The sequence below is a fragment of the Chroicocephalus ridibundus genome, chromosome 2 (genome assembly GCF_963924245.1).
Source record: "Chroicocephalus ridibundus chromosome 2, bChrRid1.1, whole genome shotgun sequence".
Classification (NCBI taxonomy): domain Eukaryota; kingdom Metazoa; phylum Chordata; class Aves; order Charadriiformes; family Laridae; genus Chroicocephalus; species Chroicocephalus ridibundus.
This window is the reverse complement of record NC_086285.1, coordinates 104,439,613-104,459,386: the sequence shown is the minus strand read 5'-3', so window position 1 is coordinate 104,459,386 and position 19,774 is coordinate 104,439,613. Positions and strand designations below refer to the sequence as shown.

Genomic DNA, 19,774 nt, shown 5'->3' with positions numbered 1-19,774 from the left:
GAAGAGATCACAGGCTCAACACCAGTTAAAAAAAGCGTCAGTGACTTCTCTCTCCTTGTTTTTGAAGCTGTTATAAAATAATGAGATGTGCTAAGAGTGATCAGGACACGAGGATTTCAACATCCTTCCCAAAACAGGCCAGCCTCTTTCACATTTAGTAAAGGAAATTTGGCGTTCGATGTTTAAAGAAGTGAAAGCAGAACTGGAGATTTCTGCAACTGACTTCTGTGGAGATGAATTAACCTCCCGGGGTTTATTTGCTTGTTTAGTGAGGTCACCTGCGCCTCCCGCTAACTCAACAGAAAACCACATCAACCTCAGGCCTCCCCGTTCCTGGGACGAGGAGGAGCTGGTTGAGGATCCTCCCTGCTTCAGGGTAGCCATTCACAAATTCGTCTTCCTCTGCCCTGTATCGTGCCAAGCCCCACTCGCTGTGTTTTCAGAGGCGGGAAGGGGAATGTGCGGACACACTCCTCCTTCCCCGGCTCTTGGCTGGCCAGAGGACGCAAGCAGACATGTTAGGCTAAGCAATAATGGCACCCATGAAGTCTTCCCTGCCAGGCAGGTAGGGCCACAGGGCTGCCACCGCTGTTTGCTTGGGTGAGATTTGCCTGGCTTTTTATTTTGTTAAAGTTGCAGGGGGTGCGGGTGCCCAGGTGCTGGCAGTGGGGGGCTGCAGGGGCTGTGAGGAGCGGCCGGGGCTGCCCCGTGCCAGACACAGCTGGCTCCAGCCGGCTCCAACTCACCCACCGTAGGGCACGGCCTGGCCCCACCGCCAAGATGGTGGCACCTCGGGGAAAGCCTGTGTAATAAATGACAGAAAATGCTGAGCAGGCAGAGGAAGCGGGGGGCAAAAAAGCACAAGAAACAGCAGAGAGAACACCAAGGTCGGAGGAGGTGCTCCATGGCAGGGCGCTTACTGCCTGAGACCGTGGAGGACGCACCCCGGAGCAGAGGAGAAGCGGGAGAGGAAAGGTGGAGCTGAGAGACATGGCTGTCTGCTGACCATAACCCTCTCTCCTGCTGCTCCAGACCTTGCCGGAGGGACAGAGTGTGACCTACGGTGATAACGAGGGGGAGGAGAGGAGCCTGGCATGACGTCGAGCCAGGGAAAGGGGAGACAAGAGGTTCTTTCCCTGTGTTTTAACGTTCATCTTCTTGCTTCCCAATATCCAAATCAGTCATTAAGTACATATATTAATTGGCCATAAATTAATTTCCCTAAATCAGCTCTATTTGGCTTGGTAATTGTGTGATCTCCCTGTCTTTATCTCGACCCATGAGCATTCTTGTTTCCATTTTTCCCATTTCCTCCTCCTGTTTCTGTGGGGAAGGGGGGAGCTGAGCGAGCAGCTGGGTGGGATCTTGGCTACCAGCCGGGGCCAACCCACCACAGAAGTCCAGCAAAACACAAGTTGTTCGTAAACTTTGGGCTCAAGACCAAAGACAAACAACAAGAAGCAGTAAAGGAATGCAGGCTGTCAGTCTCTGTGTTCACTTTGCGTCACTGACATGGATGACCTGTGCTTCCTCTCCCTGCCCGTGCATCGAACTTCATGTCAGAAAGTTAGGAGACTTCCCGTTTTAAATCAACTTAGTACTTGCACATCTATAAAACAACAGCTTCTACGAGATCGATTACACAATTCTTTAAGTAAGAAAGCCTGTTTGATGGTTTGCAAGGTCAGTGAGACCTTGAGCTGCTCAGGCGTTGCACAGCAGTTTATAAGAGCACTGTTTCTGATAGCTCACTGGAAAGATAACACACTAATCTGCAACTCATATCCAGGTTAATAAACACAAAGTAAGGTACACACCATCCCAACCGAACAACTTCCATGCATCTGCCTCTATCCTTTTCTTATCCAATAGAAAACATATTGTTCTTAAATCTGCTCAATATTAGTTTGATTCTTACTTAAGAAACTTTTATTCTGTAAGAATCTAGTCATTCTTTCCTCAACTCCTTTATTGTCTTGCCTCAAGGCATACGTACATACAACACAAGCTTCAAAAGCTAATACAAAACACCCTACAAAACACAGGGTTGTAAAGGATGATGGAAATGGTTACAAAAGAAACAAAGTAGGCATAATAAAAGTATTCTTAAAATAAAGCAGCATTTATTACAAGATTATAATACATGCCAAAATAAGAGCGTCTTTTAAACCACCATGTTATGTTTATTAATTTTATTTACAGGTTTTTCCTCCCATTTTAAAAGTAGAAATTTATTTTGTATTTGCGTACATTGTTAAAAACAACAATCTAAAAACATGATTCAAGAACAAAACAGAACAGAAAAGGGAACCCTGACTTGAAGTGAAGCCATTCCAGCAGAAGTCAAGAGCGGAGAACGTGTTAGGGCTGAAAATTTAAAGTTTTCTAAGAACAAGAACAAAACACTTAAAGACTAGCAATGCAAGCCTTTTTTCATTTTTATAATATTACATCAAAGGTACACAGAAGACCCCAGTGATCGCTAGCGAATCTGCCACAGTCTAGTTTTTCCAATCCGATTAAGTCCATACTTCGTGGAATAATATGTCCCTCTTGGGCTGCAGGCCGAAAATAAACGCGGTCAAATCTCATCTTGCACTTATACGCTGCATCCAGGTTGGTATTGGAGTGGGTGTCCCAAGTATAGCGGCAGTGTTGAGGTTTACCCAAAAACTCCCAGATATCCATAATGTTGTTAGGCAAGTTACCCAGTTTAGTTATCTGAAAGTAGAAGCAGAGAGGGGGGAAATCTACCAGATACTGAATTTGCAAACTTCACCTTCAAAAACAGAACTGAGTTGTCACAATATCACTTTTTTCTGCAAAACATGAGTTGGAGACATTTCTAAATTGTGGTATTTCTCAGGATACTCTAAAGCATGACTAAGTCTGCAGTACTTTCTAAATCTAAATGTGTTACAAAATAAACATTCAGCTCTGAGTTTCAGGTATGGGGGTCAACACCATGTTCTTTGAAACGGTATCATTCCAGCTCACTGCAATGGAATTTCCCAAAAGGGAAAGATGAAACATTGACCTTTTAGTAATAACACAAAATTTTCACTTTTATTATCAGCAGCCAAAAGTGACTTCTAATTTTGAATGTCTCGATGACGGGGGATTAATTTTAAACTTTAAACTCCAGAGCACCCTTGGTTCTACAAGCACTAATCTCAGAATCTGAGAGTTGAGCAAGTAAAGATCAGGTTCTCAAAAAGAGAAGATGCTTTTGAAGTCAAAACTTCATCAACTACAACTGCATCTTCTCAGATATAAATACTGCCAATAAAGCATTTTATTATTGGGGGTGAGAGGGTGGGAGAAGCTCTTCATATACATCATCTCAGCCATAATGGCTCAGCACAGCAATGCCGTATCTTCTACTTAGTCACGCTTCCACTTTTTAAGAATAAAAGTTGCCTACCTCTGTTCTGCCTCAGCAGGCCATTTCTCATAAAGACAACAGAAAAGCCTGAGAAGATTCTGTCAGAATACCTTCTCAAAATAACAAGGTTGCTTATTTCTATTTACCTCACTGTCTCTGAGGTTTGTATCCCCTCCAAATATAACAGTGGTGGACTCTGACTCCTCCTGCATTCTGTTCAACACTATTTGCAGTTGCTTCACACGCTCCTTAGAGTGATTTTTAGTGCTCTCCAGATGAGAGGTCATAAGACAAAGTTCATTACCAGATATGCTCACCTGTGCATGAAACAAAGAGGCAATGTTACTATCCACACCATGATAAGAAGTTCAAAACCAAAAATCTAATCACAAAGTTAATTACTGAATGACTGAGCTCTGGTTAATATCAGTTTTACATTGAATAAAAGTGGCTTACAGGAGGATAACAGGCTTTTAGGTTTGTTTTCAGAAGTCATGAGACTTGAAAACCAAGTATGGCTGGTAACTTACATAAAAGATCTAAGTTTCTTAGTATCGAATGCAACTGGGTTTGTACGTTTGGAGTAGTTTTTCTGATGTTTGAGACTATCATAGAGTAAAGCTAGTCCAGCCTTTCCTGAGATTTTTTGTTTTGCAGCCAGAAACACAGCCGTTTACAACATACTGACTCACTCACATGCACAACCAAAAGGTTCCTCATCATGGAGGTTGTTGGAAAAGGTATTATCTCGTGTTTCAGTAGCTTCACTCTTGATTTCTTCAACATTATGACAGTGAAATAGCCATCTACATTACCTAAAGAGGAACAGGGAAAGAAATGGTTGAGGATATCTTCTGCTGTGCCATAAAGAAGGTTCTGAAAGAGACCTTTTTACCGTGATCTGGGAGAATCATGTAAATTTGTAAGACGTACAAAGTCATTAGTTAAACTTCCATAATACTTATGTGAATTTTTCAGATTTTTTAAATGCAAATATTTAAGAAATTACTTATCTATGGCACTTTTTTGGCTACCCTGCTATCAGTCCTTCAAAATGCAGAAAAAATACAAAGGAAAACACCAGGTAACAGGTTTTCACATCCATAGTTTGCATCAAACTATATCCTGATATCAAAAAACAGAGCGCTTCCTTCTTCACTTTACTCTTTTCATTCCTACAAATGGTCAGAGATTTTGGCAAGGCAAACAGAATAAGACCAAACTTATTTTTTCCAGTTTCTGTCTTTAGAAATTTAGGGTTATTTTTTACCCGGAATAATAGTGTAATTGCCTGCTCTCATCTGTAGAAGACAGAGATATGGCGGGATGACCTCTTGTAAAAACACAACATCTGGACTGTATCTGAAACAGGAAAGACAAGATTTTAAATTAACTCCTGAAAGGTAGTACCACTACATTCTGAGGCCAAACGGAACAGGGTCAGGGTTTTCAGGTGCACCTTGTCCTTGTCTTCCCAGATATTGTAAGAATCTGTTTTTTAAAAAAAGAAAAACTCTCTCCATCATATTTAGTCGTATGTAGACACAACACCATTGTTAAAAGTGAGAAACAATAATTATTATTATGGACATGGAACTGACACAGTAATAAAATGCATGACTTCCTTACCTTGATCTTGCAAATATTTGCACGGGTTTCATATACTACATACACGAGGAATTCAACTTAAACAGCTGCAAAGCAGCTTTGGAACATGTTCTGAACGTCTAAGTGCTCCAAGAGATTCCAACCGCCACCTCATTCCCTTACAACAGATCCCCTCAGGTAACCTGCCATTCATTTTATCTCATCAATGCCAAGCTCTTTCGTTTCTTACAGCTGTGCAATCAGTAACAGTTTGTGTGGGGCAGCAGTTCTGAAAATGCTGATTTAGACATGACTTTACAGCTGTCCCTATTTTTGCTACACTGCTGAACAGCACTACTCTGAGCAGCTGAAGGACAAACCTCATGCCTCATTTACAGAAGAAAAATATTGTCACCCAAGGTTAATAAAACCAAGTGAAAATTGATTTAGTTAAGGGGTTTCTGCTGTTTTAAGAGGAACTTAAATAATAATTTAATTTACACTGCTAAGTTACTGTATTAAGATAAATCAATTTATGTAATTGCTAAATTGTTCATAAACATATTCATGGGAGGCTTCCACTAGTGGAACTATAGAAGGTAATCACAGAATCTATTGCTTTTATCTTACCTTGCACATTTTCTTTTTTGACAGACAAGCAACAGAAATGGCAAGAGAGCAACCTTTCACATTGCAAAAAAGATTTTTTAGTGAAATTTCAAAAAGTCTGCTCTAGCATGAAGTTATTCATACTACCAGAATGAGACAAACAAGTGCCTTGCAGTTTTACCCTTCGCTCATGTACAGGATGGAAGTATGAAGCATGCTCTTGATGTACGACTGCAACTTGAACAATATTGTTCATTATAAAAAAGCTTTTTAAAGCAGCCATCGCAAAATATTTAACCTTTGGGATGCTGCATAGGTTCACACCTCTTCCAACCAGTATATCAGTTATTTAGGATTTGTAAAGTGATTGTATTGTTGCATCTAATGTTAAGAAAATTCAGGCATGAAGATTTTGTACACATCTAAAACAAGAAGCTTGCTTAGTCCTTTAAAGCAAGGTACATAACAGTACAAAGATGAAGCTATACTTACAATGCCAGGTAAGAACAGATTCCTCTAGCTCGTTCTTTTAGATTTCCTAGATCTAGCCCATCAATGTTCCAGGTTATCAGCGAGAAGCTGCTGTCATCTTCTTGTTGCCTCGAGTCTGCACTATTGCCACTGGCATCACTAGTAGTTGCATCTGCTGTGAGGTCAATACTAAAGACAGAGTTTAGTTGTTTGTCAACATGCATAATACTATTCTTCCTACAACAAGATGATACCTTATTGACCCTTATCATCTAAAGAAAAATGTTTTACACCCATCACGACTTAACACGTGGTCATCTAAAACATTCCCAACAAATAAGTTCACATGTATTGATCTCAACATAATTTAAAAACACAGTAACTAAAACATACAGTCATATAGAGCCTCAGTACAGAGTGTCCTTACAGACACAAGATAACATTTACCATTCTGATTTAAGTTAATCAGATAGCAACCAATCTAATCCAAAGCATTTAAGTAATTCAACTCTTGTAATACAGCCCATGCTAGCAGCCGGCTGTTTGTATTAGCTTTTCAAACACTTTCCAGCATATTAGAATAAAGAACTACAGCCAGCACTTGCTTTAATGTGCCCATCTTTATAGTACAGTCGTGATTCTTCCAATTGCTGACCTCCCTGGGGAGGTACATGTACAAGATCACTCTGTGACTAACTGATAGTCCTTTTCTTTGGAAATATTCCCCCCAAATCCCACCTCAAAAACACAGGCCCTGCCTACCCTATTGATTCAATAACGGCTAAACAACACTGCCAAAGTCTGAGTGCCCAGTCTAGTAACTGTTTGCAGAGTGTGCTGCTCGACAACCAGACTCTACCTGCTAACACATGGTTGTACTGGTTTTGGCTGGGACAGAGTTAATTTACTTCATAGCAGCTCATATGGTGCTGCGTTTTGGACTTGTGACCAGAACAGTGTTGATGACAAAGGGATGCATTAGCTGTTGTGAGCAGTGCTTACACAGCGTCAAGACCTTCTCTGCTTCTCCACCTGCCCCACCAGTGAGTGGGTTGCGGTGGGCAAGAGGTTGGGAGGGGACACAGCTGGGACAGCTGACACCAGCTGACCAAAGGGACATCCCATACATCGTTGTGCTCAGCAATAAAAGCTGGGGGAAAGGAAGAGGAAGGGGGAACATTCAGGGTTACAGTCGTAATCTGAGTAATTGTTATGCGTGCTCTCCTGGAGATGGCTGAACACCTGCCTGCTGATGGGAAGCAGTGAACGAATTCCTTGTTTCGCTTTGCTTGTGTGCGCAGCTTTTGCTTTACCTATTAAACTGTCTTTATCTCAACCCACAAGTTTTCACACTTTTACCCTTCCAATTCTCTCCCCCATCTCACTGGGGAGAAGCGAGTAAGCGGCTCTGTGGGGCTGAGCTGCCAATCAGGGTTAAACCACAACAGCGATCCAGCATAAATTTCTTGAGCAAAGGGAAAGTCTGTAAAAAATGCATTAAATACTATAGCTAAGACGAGACAAACTGTATTTTGGGAAAGCTGGGGTACTAGGTTTTGTTTTTAACCACAGAATTTCTATGCACACATGAAAATAAGGCCTGGAACCAAAAAAGAATCTATTCCTTAAAACCTAGTACTGGTTTTGTACTTGGTGTTGTACAAACAATGTAAGATCCCACTACCATGCACACATAATGTAAACTGAACAGAGAAAGAAAAGCAAAGGAGAAGCAGCTAAGGGATATTTAAGTAGGTAAGTAAGGTGGTATATGCCTCCAATATTTCCATGATGACTTTTTATATTTATTCTGTAACCTGAAGGACTATGAGATGAAACATGAAAGCCTGTGTGGTCTGCAGTGATCTTCCCCTGACTGGGAGGTCTCCAAATAGCCCTCCCAACACAACCCGCATACAACAGCTCAACACAGAACCCACAGTGCAAAGACACACAAAGGCTGGAAAAGAAAAAGGTGCTGCCAATTTGATGCAGATATATTCTGACTCATCATGGACTATCTACAGACCAACACTAATGTTCAGTAGGTTTGCATTTTTTCATACACGCATATCAAGCAAAATCAGGTATGCTGTTATCAAATACAGCTTATTTATAACTATGAAGATCATCAGGGCTCTTCTATGTAACACGCAAGTCTGTGATAAATAAATCTATAGGAAAAAAGCTTCCCTTGGGACTGTGGATGGCAGGGATCTGTACAAGTTCAATTCCACGTGCAGTTCAATGCCTGACAGGTATGCTCTGAGATCATCAATGTGTGTAAGACACAAATCCTGTCTTCCACAGGTACATTTAGCAAGGTGGGCATGTACGTGTCAATTTTATTTATAGAAATATAAATATGTATACACCTAGTAGATGATATATGTACACAGTTTATACCTATACAAATGTGTGTGTATACAGCAAAATCTGCATCTGTATTACTGCACAAGACAAGACCATGAAGAGAAAAAATGACCTTGGCCCTTGTGTGAAAGGCTCATGATTTACTAGCCCAGAGTAAGGCGGCTGAAGCACCCAGCGATGGCAAGTGTGGCCCACAAGTCTGACAGCCTCAAGGGGAGACAGCCATCCCCCTCGAAGGGGGTAGCCATGGGGAAACTAGTGTGTTCGCCCAGTAGAAATGGTGTGGAAGCATAAACGTGAGGAAGAGGAACTACCTGCCTCACTACATGCCAGCAGAGGGGCGAAGCCAGGCAGAGAGAGAAGTACTGCTTCCCAGGAGGGGGACGCCACAACCGGGGATCCTGTCACCCCCCTCCCTCCCTCCCAGCCCCGGGGGTCACCTACCAGCTGCCGGGCCCCGCGCTGGCCGGCGGCACCTCGCCTGCCGCCGCCTCCTCCTTCTCCTGCGGCGGCTCGAAATAGGCGTTCAGCGCCCTCTGAAACACAGAGGCAGATGGCAGGGAAGAGGCCGCCGCCGGGGCAGCCCCCCGCCGCCGGGGCAACCCCCGGGCCTACCTCCATATGCCAGTCGTTGCCGGCCAAGAAGCGTCGCGCTATCGCCGAGTCGCTGCTGGTGATGGCGGCGAACTCGGAGCACAGCACCTTCCTCCGCTTGGCGAGGTGCAACGCTTCCTCCTCCGCCTCCTGCCCCGCCTGAGGGCATCGGTCGTCTTCGTTGTTGTCATCATCGTCTTCCTCCTCCCGCCGCCTCACCTCCGCCTCCATGGCTTCCCCGGAAGCCGGGGGGGGAAGCCCCGCCCGGCGGGGTTGGCGTTCCGGGGCGCGGGCGGGCTGTCTGGCTGTGGGTAGGCGGGTGGTCGTCGGTCGGACAGGCAGCATGGGGTTCACGGTGGAGAGCCTGAGGGAGGCCATGAAGTACATGGTGGAGTCGCAGGGCTTCGACCGGGTGCTCCGCAAGGTACGGGCGGGGCGCGGGCGGCCGTTAACGGCGGCGACTGGCTCTGACCGGAGCGGCGGCGGGCTGCTCGAGGCGGGGCTGATCGTTTAAAAGCCATTTTCCCCTCCCCACCGCCCTCCCAGAATAAAAGGCTGAACCGAGCTCCGAGGTGTGTTCCCTCAGCGGGCCGGGCCGCCGGAGCCGGGGGAGGCCGAGGCCTGCGGGGGGTTGGCTGCAGGCCGAGCCGCGGTGGCCCGGCTGCGGGCGCCTCAGGAGCCCGGCGGTGCAGCCCTGCCCCTGCCCGCGTTTTCCCTGGGTTCAGGATTTCCCAACAGGGGTGTGGGGCCGTGAGGGTAACACACGTAAAAAGCACAGTTATTATTCGATAACTCTTTGTTTTTAAACGCTAAAGCTGCCTTACAGTATCTCTCTGAAGACAAGGATTGTGTTGAGTAGCTTTCCATGAGTTATTTAGTAACTAATATTCATCCCTTCTTAGTTCCTGTGGCTAAGCTAACTTTCAGGACTGTGAAATTGTGAAAAAACTATTACTCTTCTCTGTTTCAAAATTAAAAAAGTAGCTCATTATAACACCTGACATTTCACCTTGAAGTCAGGTGGAAAACAGGAACACTTAGATGGTCTGTGAGCTTCCAGCAAGGCTCAGTATAAAGAAATGTGTTTGACTGGTACAGCTCTAATGTAATGCTACATGGTGATCAAAAAAAGTTGAAATGATGTTACGATGTCGTCTTAAATTTTGCAATGTGCAGTAGAGTAGCTGATGTGTTCTTGAGCTCCTGCATAGGGTGGTCCTGTGAAGCAGTTTCAGTGTTCTCATTAAGTTTTGTAATGCTAGAATTCTGCATTTGATTTCTATTTATTTGTGTAACCGTGATGCGGAGAGAAGCGGTAAATATATCTAAGAAAACCAACCATTTTAAAATTTATGGGGTTTGCATTGTAGAGGAGCAAGTGGTGCTTTCATTGACAGCTCCACGATACGATACGTTTAATAGAAAGTAACTGTTTGCAAAACCACTCATATTATTTTGTTTCCCCAAGGCATTTTGGTCTCATATATGAAAAGTATAAAGCATTAAGTTTATTACATTCATTTATTTATAAAGAGTCCAATTAGTTCTTAGTCACTTCTTCACTGGGATAGCTTTACTCTCCTTTACCTTAAAATCCTACAAAGCGGAGAACATATGCAGAATTTAATCTCATAAAGGTCACAGGCTGGAAGTGAGCCTTAGGCTTCCTGCCGTGCTCTGGAATACTTTTTGACTTTTTCTGCAATCTCCTTCTAGAAGTATGATGCTATGAACACAATCATAATAACAATAAAAGCACAGTTTTGTTTGCATTTAAAGTATCTGCTGTTTTTCTGAGAGTCAGCAAAAGCCTTTCTTCCCTTAACTAAATATGACTCAAGACTTTTCCTGTTCTGGAGGAGACAGATTTTATTCTGAAACTTTTCATCTCCAGCAGCAGACTTAGTTTCTGCTTTAATTCCAATGTGGTATCTACATAGGGCTTAACGACTGTGGGTTTTAAAGCCCTTTCTGCAAAGAAGTAGTGCATTGCAGTAGTGGCTGGAAGCCCAATCAGCATGATGTTCACTGAGACAGACGCATGGGAGGACAAGAACAGAAGGGCCATGAGAAAAGAAATACAAACCAGCAGCTCTGGCTGTGCAAGTCCTGGAAGTGTTCAAATACTGAACTATTTTTGTCAAGGAGAGCAGGCAGCTAGTGCCAGATCAGAGCAATGACAAGTGAAACCAGATGCTTTCCTTGCCTTGCTGATGGATTGGAGCCCTCCCTGACAGTACTGGAAGCCATCTGCTCTCAGTGTAAAGTCCTCATTAGAAATTCCGTCAGAAACTTAAACCTCCAGTCAGTGCAGCACAGCATGCCTGGTTTAGGACTTGGGATTTTCATTGATCAAAGTGCTATTTCTGTATTAGGACGCTGCCTGGGTGATTTCCCCTCTGCTTAATTCCAGTTTTTTCCATTCGTAGATGAACTGTGTACTACATCACTGTTTATCTTAGTATCATTTCTCTGCAAAATTTGGGTAAACTTTGGCCTATCAGAAAGGGATATTAGCTTAAACTGAGCTTTTACACTGCATTATAAATAAGCAATAGTGAAACTGGAGACATTTCAATCTTAATTTCTTTTAAGATTAAAAGATGTAAATTAGCTCAGCTGATGTGATATGGAAACATTTAAGTTAAAAAAAACACCTTTGTAAAAACGTCAGAAAATTAGTAGGAATTATAATAAATATTATGCCCACATTTCACTTGTGACAGTCTAAAGGTACTTCAAAGTATTAGTTGTAGGTGTAAATACATATGCTGAACTTATCCTAGTTATGCAACTGCTTTCAGATGTTGAATATAGTAGTACTAACTGAAGAAACTTGAAAAAAATATTTTAAAATACTGAAATACAGTAACTTCTTGGTCTCAAAAATTCAGCTTCCTGTGTTGGTCACAGGCGTAAGCATGGTACCATAGATGTATACTTTAATTTTCTATTTAACACCTATGGGCTGGAATAAAAGCGTATGCACAAGTCATGATGCCGTAATACAGTGTGGTACAGCCTTAGGTACTTCTACCCAGGAATATGAATTTCAGTGCAGGAAGGCCAATCTGATTAGCATTTGTAGTGCTCATTTAAAATTACTGATTTTTACTGAGGTTGCTGTAGTATAGTGATTAATGAATTACTGGCGGTCACATTTCCATTTTGTGAGCTAACAAGTACGCCTTTGCAACTACAGTACACAGACATAGTCTAGTTTTGTGTTCTTCTAATCTGGCTTCTCAGTCACAGGTTAAAGCAAAAAGAAAACTGAAGAAGAATGTTGTCTCCTAAGCAATTTCTGAGAGCATAGCAAGTATTGAAGTTTTGTTAAACTGTTGGTTTAAATATTTATCTACACTAGAAATACAAATTTTTCTAAGGCAACAATCTTCTGCTTAAAATTTATGGAAATACTAGTGTGACAGTTGAATTACCGTATTTTCCATCTTCTAATTTGTCTTATGAGTCCAGAATTAAACAAGATTTACTTTCAGTTTGATTCAGGGCAGTATCGGGTGTTGCTACTGTTGTCATTAAGCTTTTTATTCCTTTTTTGGTTGTACAGATGAAGCTTCTTTCTGCAACTCCTGGAAAAATTGTTTGTGAAATGAAAGTAGAGGAGGAGCATACAAACAGAGGTGGCACATTACATGGAGGCTTGACAGCCACACTTGTGGATGTGGTGTCAACAACAGCGTTGCTGTACACAGAAAGAGCAATGCCTGGGGTCAGTGTGGACATGAACATCACGTAGGTATCATCCACCATGTTTACCAGAACATACTAACTTTTCTTCCCTAACACGGTATTGACTCCATTGTACTTCATTTCTGTGCTGCAGTACTCACTTAAAAAAGGTGTTTTCTTTTTTCAGAAGTCTTGTTTATATAAATTAAGAGGGGACTGCATTTGAGGATATTGCCATTAGGTTGCAAAATTCGAGTTGGACTTTGTTGAGGTTTAATTTGTTATATGCATTTAAGAGATGGTACCCATTCATTCAGAGAACGTAAAGGGATATTGATGATGTGGTAAATTTTAGTCCTATGATATACTGTCTCAACTTCTGTCTTTGCTTGTGAAGATACGTTAGAGTGTGTCCTCAAACACCAAAATCTAGGGTAAGCAGCTTTCTGTAAATCCTTTTTTAGTATTAGTCCATAAAATGTTAAAACAGGAAAAATATTAAAACAGGAAATTGTTTAGCTCTATTGTATGCTCACATAGAGCGTGAATTACAGATTCAATCAGAATTTCTTACTGGAGGGAGATTCCTTTGCTCCAGGTCATTTAAAGGTAGTTTTATACTGAAAATAGTTCTTCCTGTAATGCAAATTTAAAGCACAGTGTCTATTAAAAAAAAAACAAAACAGTTGTTCTGAGACCTTCTTTTATCATGCTATTACAGCTTGTCAGCTTTGCTTCATTACTTTTAATGAAGAGATTATGACTGGTTGGAACTAAAGTAATCCTACTTGGAATAACTAACACAGAGCATTAAAAATCTTGGAAAAGTAACTCCTCATCAAAACTGTTTAAAAAAAAAAAACACAAAACCAAACAAACAAAAACCCAACAAACTTTAAAAGTGTGTGGGGAGTGATCTGTATCTTTACTAGGTTCCCTTCTTTACCCCCAGCACCTTCTGATTTCTCCAGCAGGCAGGTGGGACTGGAGGATCTATTTAAGCTTTATACGACCACTGTGATGACCAGGAAATTACTGGAAATGAAAATGGGAGATTCTCCTATGATTATGGGTTTTTTCCCTACAGTAGTATAACAAGAGGCTGAGATCTGAATTATTTACGCTATCAAATATACCTACCCAATTACATAAGGGCTAAAATCTTAAGAAAGTGCTGTCTCTGGAGGTGATCCAAAATGATTGAGTAGCATAACCTTTAGGAATTGTTATCTGAAACAATATTAATAGCTGTGTTTAAGCCAGACTACTGCTTTCATTCAACAAGTGATATTGGATGTCGAATATTGCTATAATACAACTTTTTCCTTTTTGGGAAGGAGCTTTTTAAAAAGTTGTCACGAGGAAGCTATTTCAGTAATGGAAAGAACAGAGAGAAACAGAGAAACTTTTTTTTTTTTTTTTAAATCACAAGAGGATCAGCATCAGCCTCTGAGAATGAACCAAGATTGAAACCCTGCCCCCTGTCAACTGATGGGGTTTGTGCTACATCAGCGTTAGGCGTGACTGACATACTTTTGACATGGTGTCATGTATAAAAATGGACCGGTTGATGAAATGTATCTCAATAAGATTTATATCCAGCAATTATACATTCTCCTCTGCAGTTCCCACATTTGAATATTGTTCCCTTACCTCAGCTCATGGTTGGATCATGTTCCTCCTGATTCTTTCCAGGCGTTTTGTGAGGGAATTTCTTCCTGTTCCCTGGAGAGTGTGTTTTAAAAGCACAACCTCCTACTCATGTAAATAAAAACAAAGAGTTATCTAATGAATGGAAACAGCATTAAACCTGGGAAGTCTGAAGGCCTCCCAGATTTCCATGACTTTTCTCTGACCAGGGTATGGGAAGTGGCTAACCTATGCTTAGGTTCCATACAGAAATGACCTTCCACAGCCTTTGTAACAGAGGCATTTTGTAGCTGAACCAGCCAGGCTGGTTTAAAAAGGCTGTAGGGAGCCAGCAGTAGCTGGAATAGGATTTGGAGCTGAACTTTTAACTGAGATCATTGATACCCAGTTGGTTTTGTTCCAAAATGGAACAGAATTTGGTTCCTCATAACCAAGCCAATGGGTGTCTTTCTGTCCTCCATTTTCTCTTATATTGAATTACCACTGCAGTACAGAGGAACTCAAGGACTTCTTAGAAGTGGGGATTTGCACAATTTTTTTTTTTTTGCTAATTCCCTTCATGATAATCTAAAATGCAGGAATATTGGATTTGTGCTCTGTACAGCCTCTTACCCTGTTCATTTTGTTCTTCATTGAAGATACACTTCTGCTGCTAAGATTGGAGAAGAGATACTGATTACAGCTCAGATTTTGAAGCAAGGAAGAAATATTGCATTTGCCACCGTGGATTTAACAAATAAGGCGACAGGGAAGTTAATTGCACAAGGTAGACATACAAAGTATCTAGGAAATTAATATAAGAAAGTAATTTTAAAAATTATAATGTTGAACTTAAGAATCCCATATAGAGTGATTTTCTCACGCAGTAAGACATCATCTGCACAAAGTTATGATAGTCTGTATAAAGTGAAGTAGTCTCACTCCCATAATAAACAAATTTCATGATTACCGTCAAAATTGCTGCAAGCCTGAAATTCGTGCCTATTTTGGGATGAACAACAGAGCGTGACAGCACTGGGATGCATCTTTTTTTTGTTGTTTTGGTCAAGACAGCAGAAGGAAAGAGCCTTTGGAACAGCCATATGGTTTACCAGCATGACAGTGTTTTAAAAGATCTCTGTTTTCTTTGCCTGTGGTGTCGCCGTGTGACAAAGCAACCCTGTCTTCAGGCCCATCACCATCACAATCAAAAACCACTATATATGCTTACAAACTAAACCACTTGTTTCTGTAAGATGGTAGTACAGAGTTCATATAACATAGTGTGAAACTGGTTTGAGAGTGTAAAGCAGGCTAATACAGAGTGTAATTTACTGATGCTGTAACAAATTCAAAAGTATTCAATAAAGCTTTCTGAAACTACCTTTTTAAAGATTACTTAATAGTTTTGTAATCTCTCTGCACTGAGTAAAAGCTCGCCAGCATGAAGTGGTTGAGAGAGGCTGCGGTGGAACCCTTGTACACAAATTCACTGGAGATTTCGTCATCATCTCCCTGTGATTCCTGAATGTGAAAATGCAGTTACATCATCAGGGCTTTTCACCTCTACCTACCCGAAGCTCTGGCTATGTTTGTTTAAAAACCATCAGCTGAGAGTGAGAGATGTATCGAAAGAAGTTTGGTGAGCCTTTCATCAGGTGAAGGCTGTCAATTATCCGACTTGGGTATGAACATGGTAGAATTAAGCTGCTGTTCATCAGCTGAAGACTTGCCTCCTCACACGCTGCTGTGGAGAGGTTTAACTGCTTTCTTCCAACTGATGACAAACGACCCTTGGCAAGGCTGTCACACCCTAATAAAAACAGCAAAGCTACATACGCAGCGCAAGTTTACATAAACCATGATCTTAGTTTTTCTTCTCTAGTGGGAGATTTGAAAAAGTTAATCTACGCTAGCAAAGGGCACGCATAATTCTTTTTGTCATGGAAGTTGACTCGTCTTTAGTGATGTGAATTTTGTGATTAAATGTGCAGGTAGGGTGTTTTTTGTGCATTCCTAAACCTAAAGGAATAATTTCCCATGAGTTAAGTGACCTGTTCATGCAGACTGATTTTCAATATGAACAAGGTTCTAATATATCAGAAATCTTTCCAAAATGACTTCCAAATATAGCTGATAACTTACTCTTCAATGGAAGTTCTCTAAAAAAAAAGTACCTACAGTGGGCTCATGCTATCAGCATGTATTTGTTCTGCAAGTTTAGAGCAGTTGTTTGTGGTATATAAATTCTCAACAAAAGTTTTTTCTCTCCTGCTGTCTCAGAAGTACATGGCTTATATGCCTGTGGCTACTTCCAATTTTTAATAGTAGCATCCTCTTCAGCAGTACATTCGTAATGATTTTTACTTACACTCGTGCTCAGAATCATCCCCAAATCACGTTTTTAGAAACACAGTGCTTTGCTAAAGCAGTTCTGTGAAGATACTTATTACAGGAGCAACCTTTTTTAAACGTTGTTTTAAATCCTTGTTCAGCAGACCTGTATGCTTCACTGTATTAAATGGTTTCTCTCTGTACAGCTTCCTCTGCCTGGAGATCAATTATGAGTCTTAAGCATCTCCAGCTCCTCTAGAATTACTAGGATGAGTAGACAGAGAGGATCCATCGTAACATGCGGACACACCTAGTGGGTTTAGCAGTTGCTGGTCTGGTCATCTTATTAACGTGTTCTGGCATCACTAGTCATGTTTTTTTCTCATTCTTAAGTTTACCGGTTTTCTTCCATACGGTACTCATGTAGTAGAGTGCAAGAGGTGAAGGAAATAGAAGTGAGGATTAAAACTGCTCCCCCAACTACTATAAACCCACCCCCCTCACTGGAACACAAGGGTGACTTTGACTGTTATCTGAAGTAAAAGCCAGGGGACGACAGTGAAGGAGGTCTCGAATTCAACACACGCCAAAGGATTCCGAATGTTCTCAGCTCTGTGTGCTGGGACATCTCTGTCCTTGTGTAACTGTCCCACTGCGACGTAACGTGGCTTCCCTCATCAAAGCCAGCTGCCTCGGGAACCTGCCATAGTTAAGCGATCTCATTCTATCACTTAGCATTCGTCATATCTCCATAATTACAATTGAAAAGTGCCCAGGCAAATTAAGAGTGGCAAACCTCAACATGGAAATAACCGTATCCTCCTGTTCCCATTCCAGCCTGGCAAGGACTCTTGCAGGCTGAGAGGGAAACAAAAAAAGAAAAACCCTTCCTGAAGTAACAAGTGAATTCTCTTCTCCCTTTGTAACGGACTATTCAACACAGTATTTTAGTGCCACCTAATTAATAAGAAAGAGGAACATCATTAATAAGCAGGCCACCTATTTTAGAAGTGGCTCATTAAACTGATTATTTAAGACAACCTTGTCTGTTATCCCTCCAGCAGCAGCAGCACGCTGACCTTGTTAATTTATTTCACAGCTCAGGCTTGGAGATGATCTTAAGACGGAATTGTCACCGTTGAGCTTGCTTGGCTTTGGGAGTGAACCGACATCAGACTTAATACTTGGAAGCGTTCTTTACTGATTTCACCCTAACCTACACGTAGAAAAATCTGTATCTTACCTTAGCTGAGTCTGAAAGGAAGTAACAGAAAACAATCACTGTAATAAGGACAAATGGCACATGGTTCCACCTGGCACCAGAACAAACAGATCTCCTGTGGGGCTGACCTGCTTCCATCACGGCAGGTTTCGGCACAATTCCCTTACAAGCAAGCAAATCAGTGACTTGGTGAGATCACCTTTGAGTCTTATTAGTGTACCAGGTTACATACCCAATGGCTGACAGATGCCTGTAAGCTCCATGTCCTACAGCTGCAAATGAGACTGTCCCATATTATCCTGGGTTGGGTTTTTTTTTTTATTTATTTTTTTTTGAACACAGCAAACACCTACACCCTACTCCTTGATGGACAGACGTCTGCCCCTATGAAGGGCAACACTTTTCACATCTGTGACACATTGTGGAACAGTATGTCGCGATCAGTGAAAGTAAGCGCAGCTTCCACATGCAGTATATTGGTCACGGAAGCGTTTCACGCTGGTTTGACATCACTACTGTTGTACGAACGTGTTCCGGCTGACAGCCGGGTATTCGCAGCATGGTGGGACCGTGCGTTACAGGTCCCTTGGGAAAATGAGGAATTGGAACAGAATCCCATCGGAGTTTAAAACCAAGAGTCCAGATGCTAATCAGGGCACATACCAGTTGCAGATTAAGGTGCCATGAGGAGGGATTTAGTCATTCAAGATTCCAGCTCTCGGGAAGAAGCAACTTGCCAGTGATAAACCGGGGAGAGGAGAGGGTAAGGAAGGACATCACTGCTGAAACAAGCGTTACGCTATCAGGACTCCCTGTTAGTCTTTCAGGTTGAGCCACCTGTCACAGGGGTCTCATGGCTGAGCCGCTTCACCTAGGTTACTCTGCCAATTTAATTACGAGCCAGTTGGTTTCCAATTCTCGAATTGGCAAGCATTTCCACCTAAATGGTGGGGGGGGGGGACGGGGGGGGCGGGGATGACGACAGGGAGAATTAGGCTGTTAAGTAACTGTTCTGAACAGCAGTTCAGTTCTGTTCAGCTTCAGTGACTGGCTCTGAGCCACTGCCAGGGCATATGGAAGAATTTCCAACTGCATTTTATCACTAACCGTTTTAGAATTCTCTATCTGCAGAAACCGTTTAGTCAGTAGAAACTCCCAAACCCATCCCTTACCTCACTGTCCATGGGAATGAAGAAAAAAGCACTTTGATTCCTATTTTGCTACTTAGGAGGCCAGGGACAATGCGATGACAGTTGTTACCTTTGTGATTCTGTTAACGCACCCCCCCGAATGACTGCCGTTAGCAGATCCCCTGGTCCCAAGCTGCCGTGGTTGTGGGACACTGCAGAACATACAGTTCTCGCCTAAACCAGAGCAAATTACCAGCAAGCTCTAATCAAAAAAGACACACTGGCTATCCTCCAGAAAAAAAATAACCCACTAAGCCTACTTTTGTTCACCAAAACAGTACCTGGGGCTGTACCACTGTAGCAGGATTCTGGATCTTTCATTTATTTTGCTTAAAAGCAGTAGCTGCTTGAATAGATCTCAAGAGTCCAAAAAAAAGCAGCTTGTAGAGTGGGTGCTCTAGCATACAGTAATTGTGCTCAAATTAAGAGACCTTTCCATATGTAAATCCTTTCCAAGCAGAACTAGGTCATAGATATCTTCAGCCCTAAAAAGCATTTCAGTCAGCCGTGCAGAAGAGGAATTAGGTTTGCTTATCGCTCTGCTTGCTTCAGTTAACCTGTAGAGCTGATGCACCCCTCCGCAGCATCAGCCCCAGGAACTCCCAGCTGCGGTGCACAAATCGGAAAGCAGCACCCACTACTGTAAATGGAACCGCTATTTCCTCCGTAGCGTTCCTGACAGCAGAG

At 42.1% G+C, this 19,774-nt stretch overlaps 1 protein-coding gene across 1 annotated transcript; it reads right to left on the bottom strand.

Moving 5' to 3' along the window:
- Nucleotides 1-2,177: 2,177 nt before the first annotated feature.
- On the bottom strand, nt 2,178-9,443 carry TDP2 (tyrosyl-DNA phosphodiesterase 2). Its single transcript, XM_063326397.1, has 7 exons — nt 9,041-9,443; nt 8,870-8,961; nt 6,074-6,241; nt 4,656-4,747; nt 4,082-4,200; nt 3,532-3,702; nt 2,178-2,721 (listed from the first exon to the last, which is right to left on the bottom strand). Exons 1-7 carry the CDS (start codon nt 9,404-9,406, stop codon nt 2,440-2,442), a joined length of 1,290 nt encoding a protein of 429 aa, XP_063182467.1. The 5' UTR covers nt 9,407-9,443; the 3' UTR covers nt 2,178-2,439.
- Between the last annotated feature and the right edge of the window lie 10,331 nt (nt 9,444-19,774).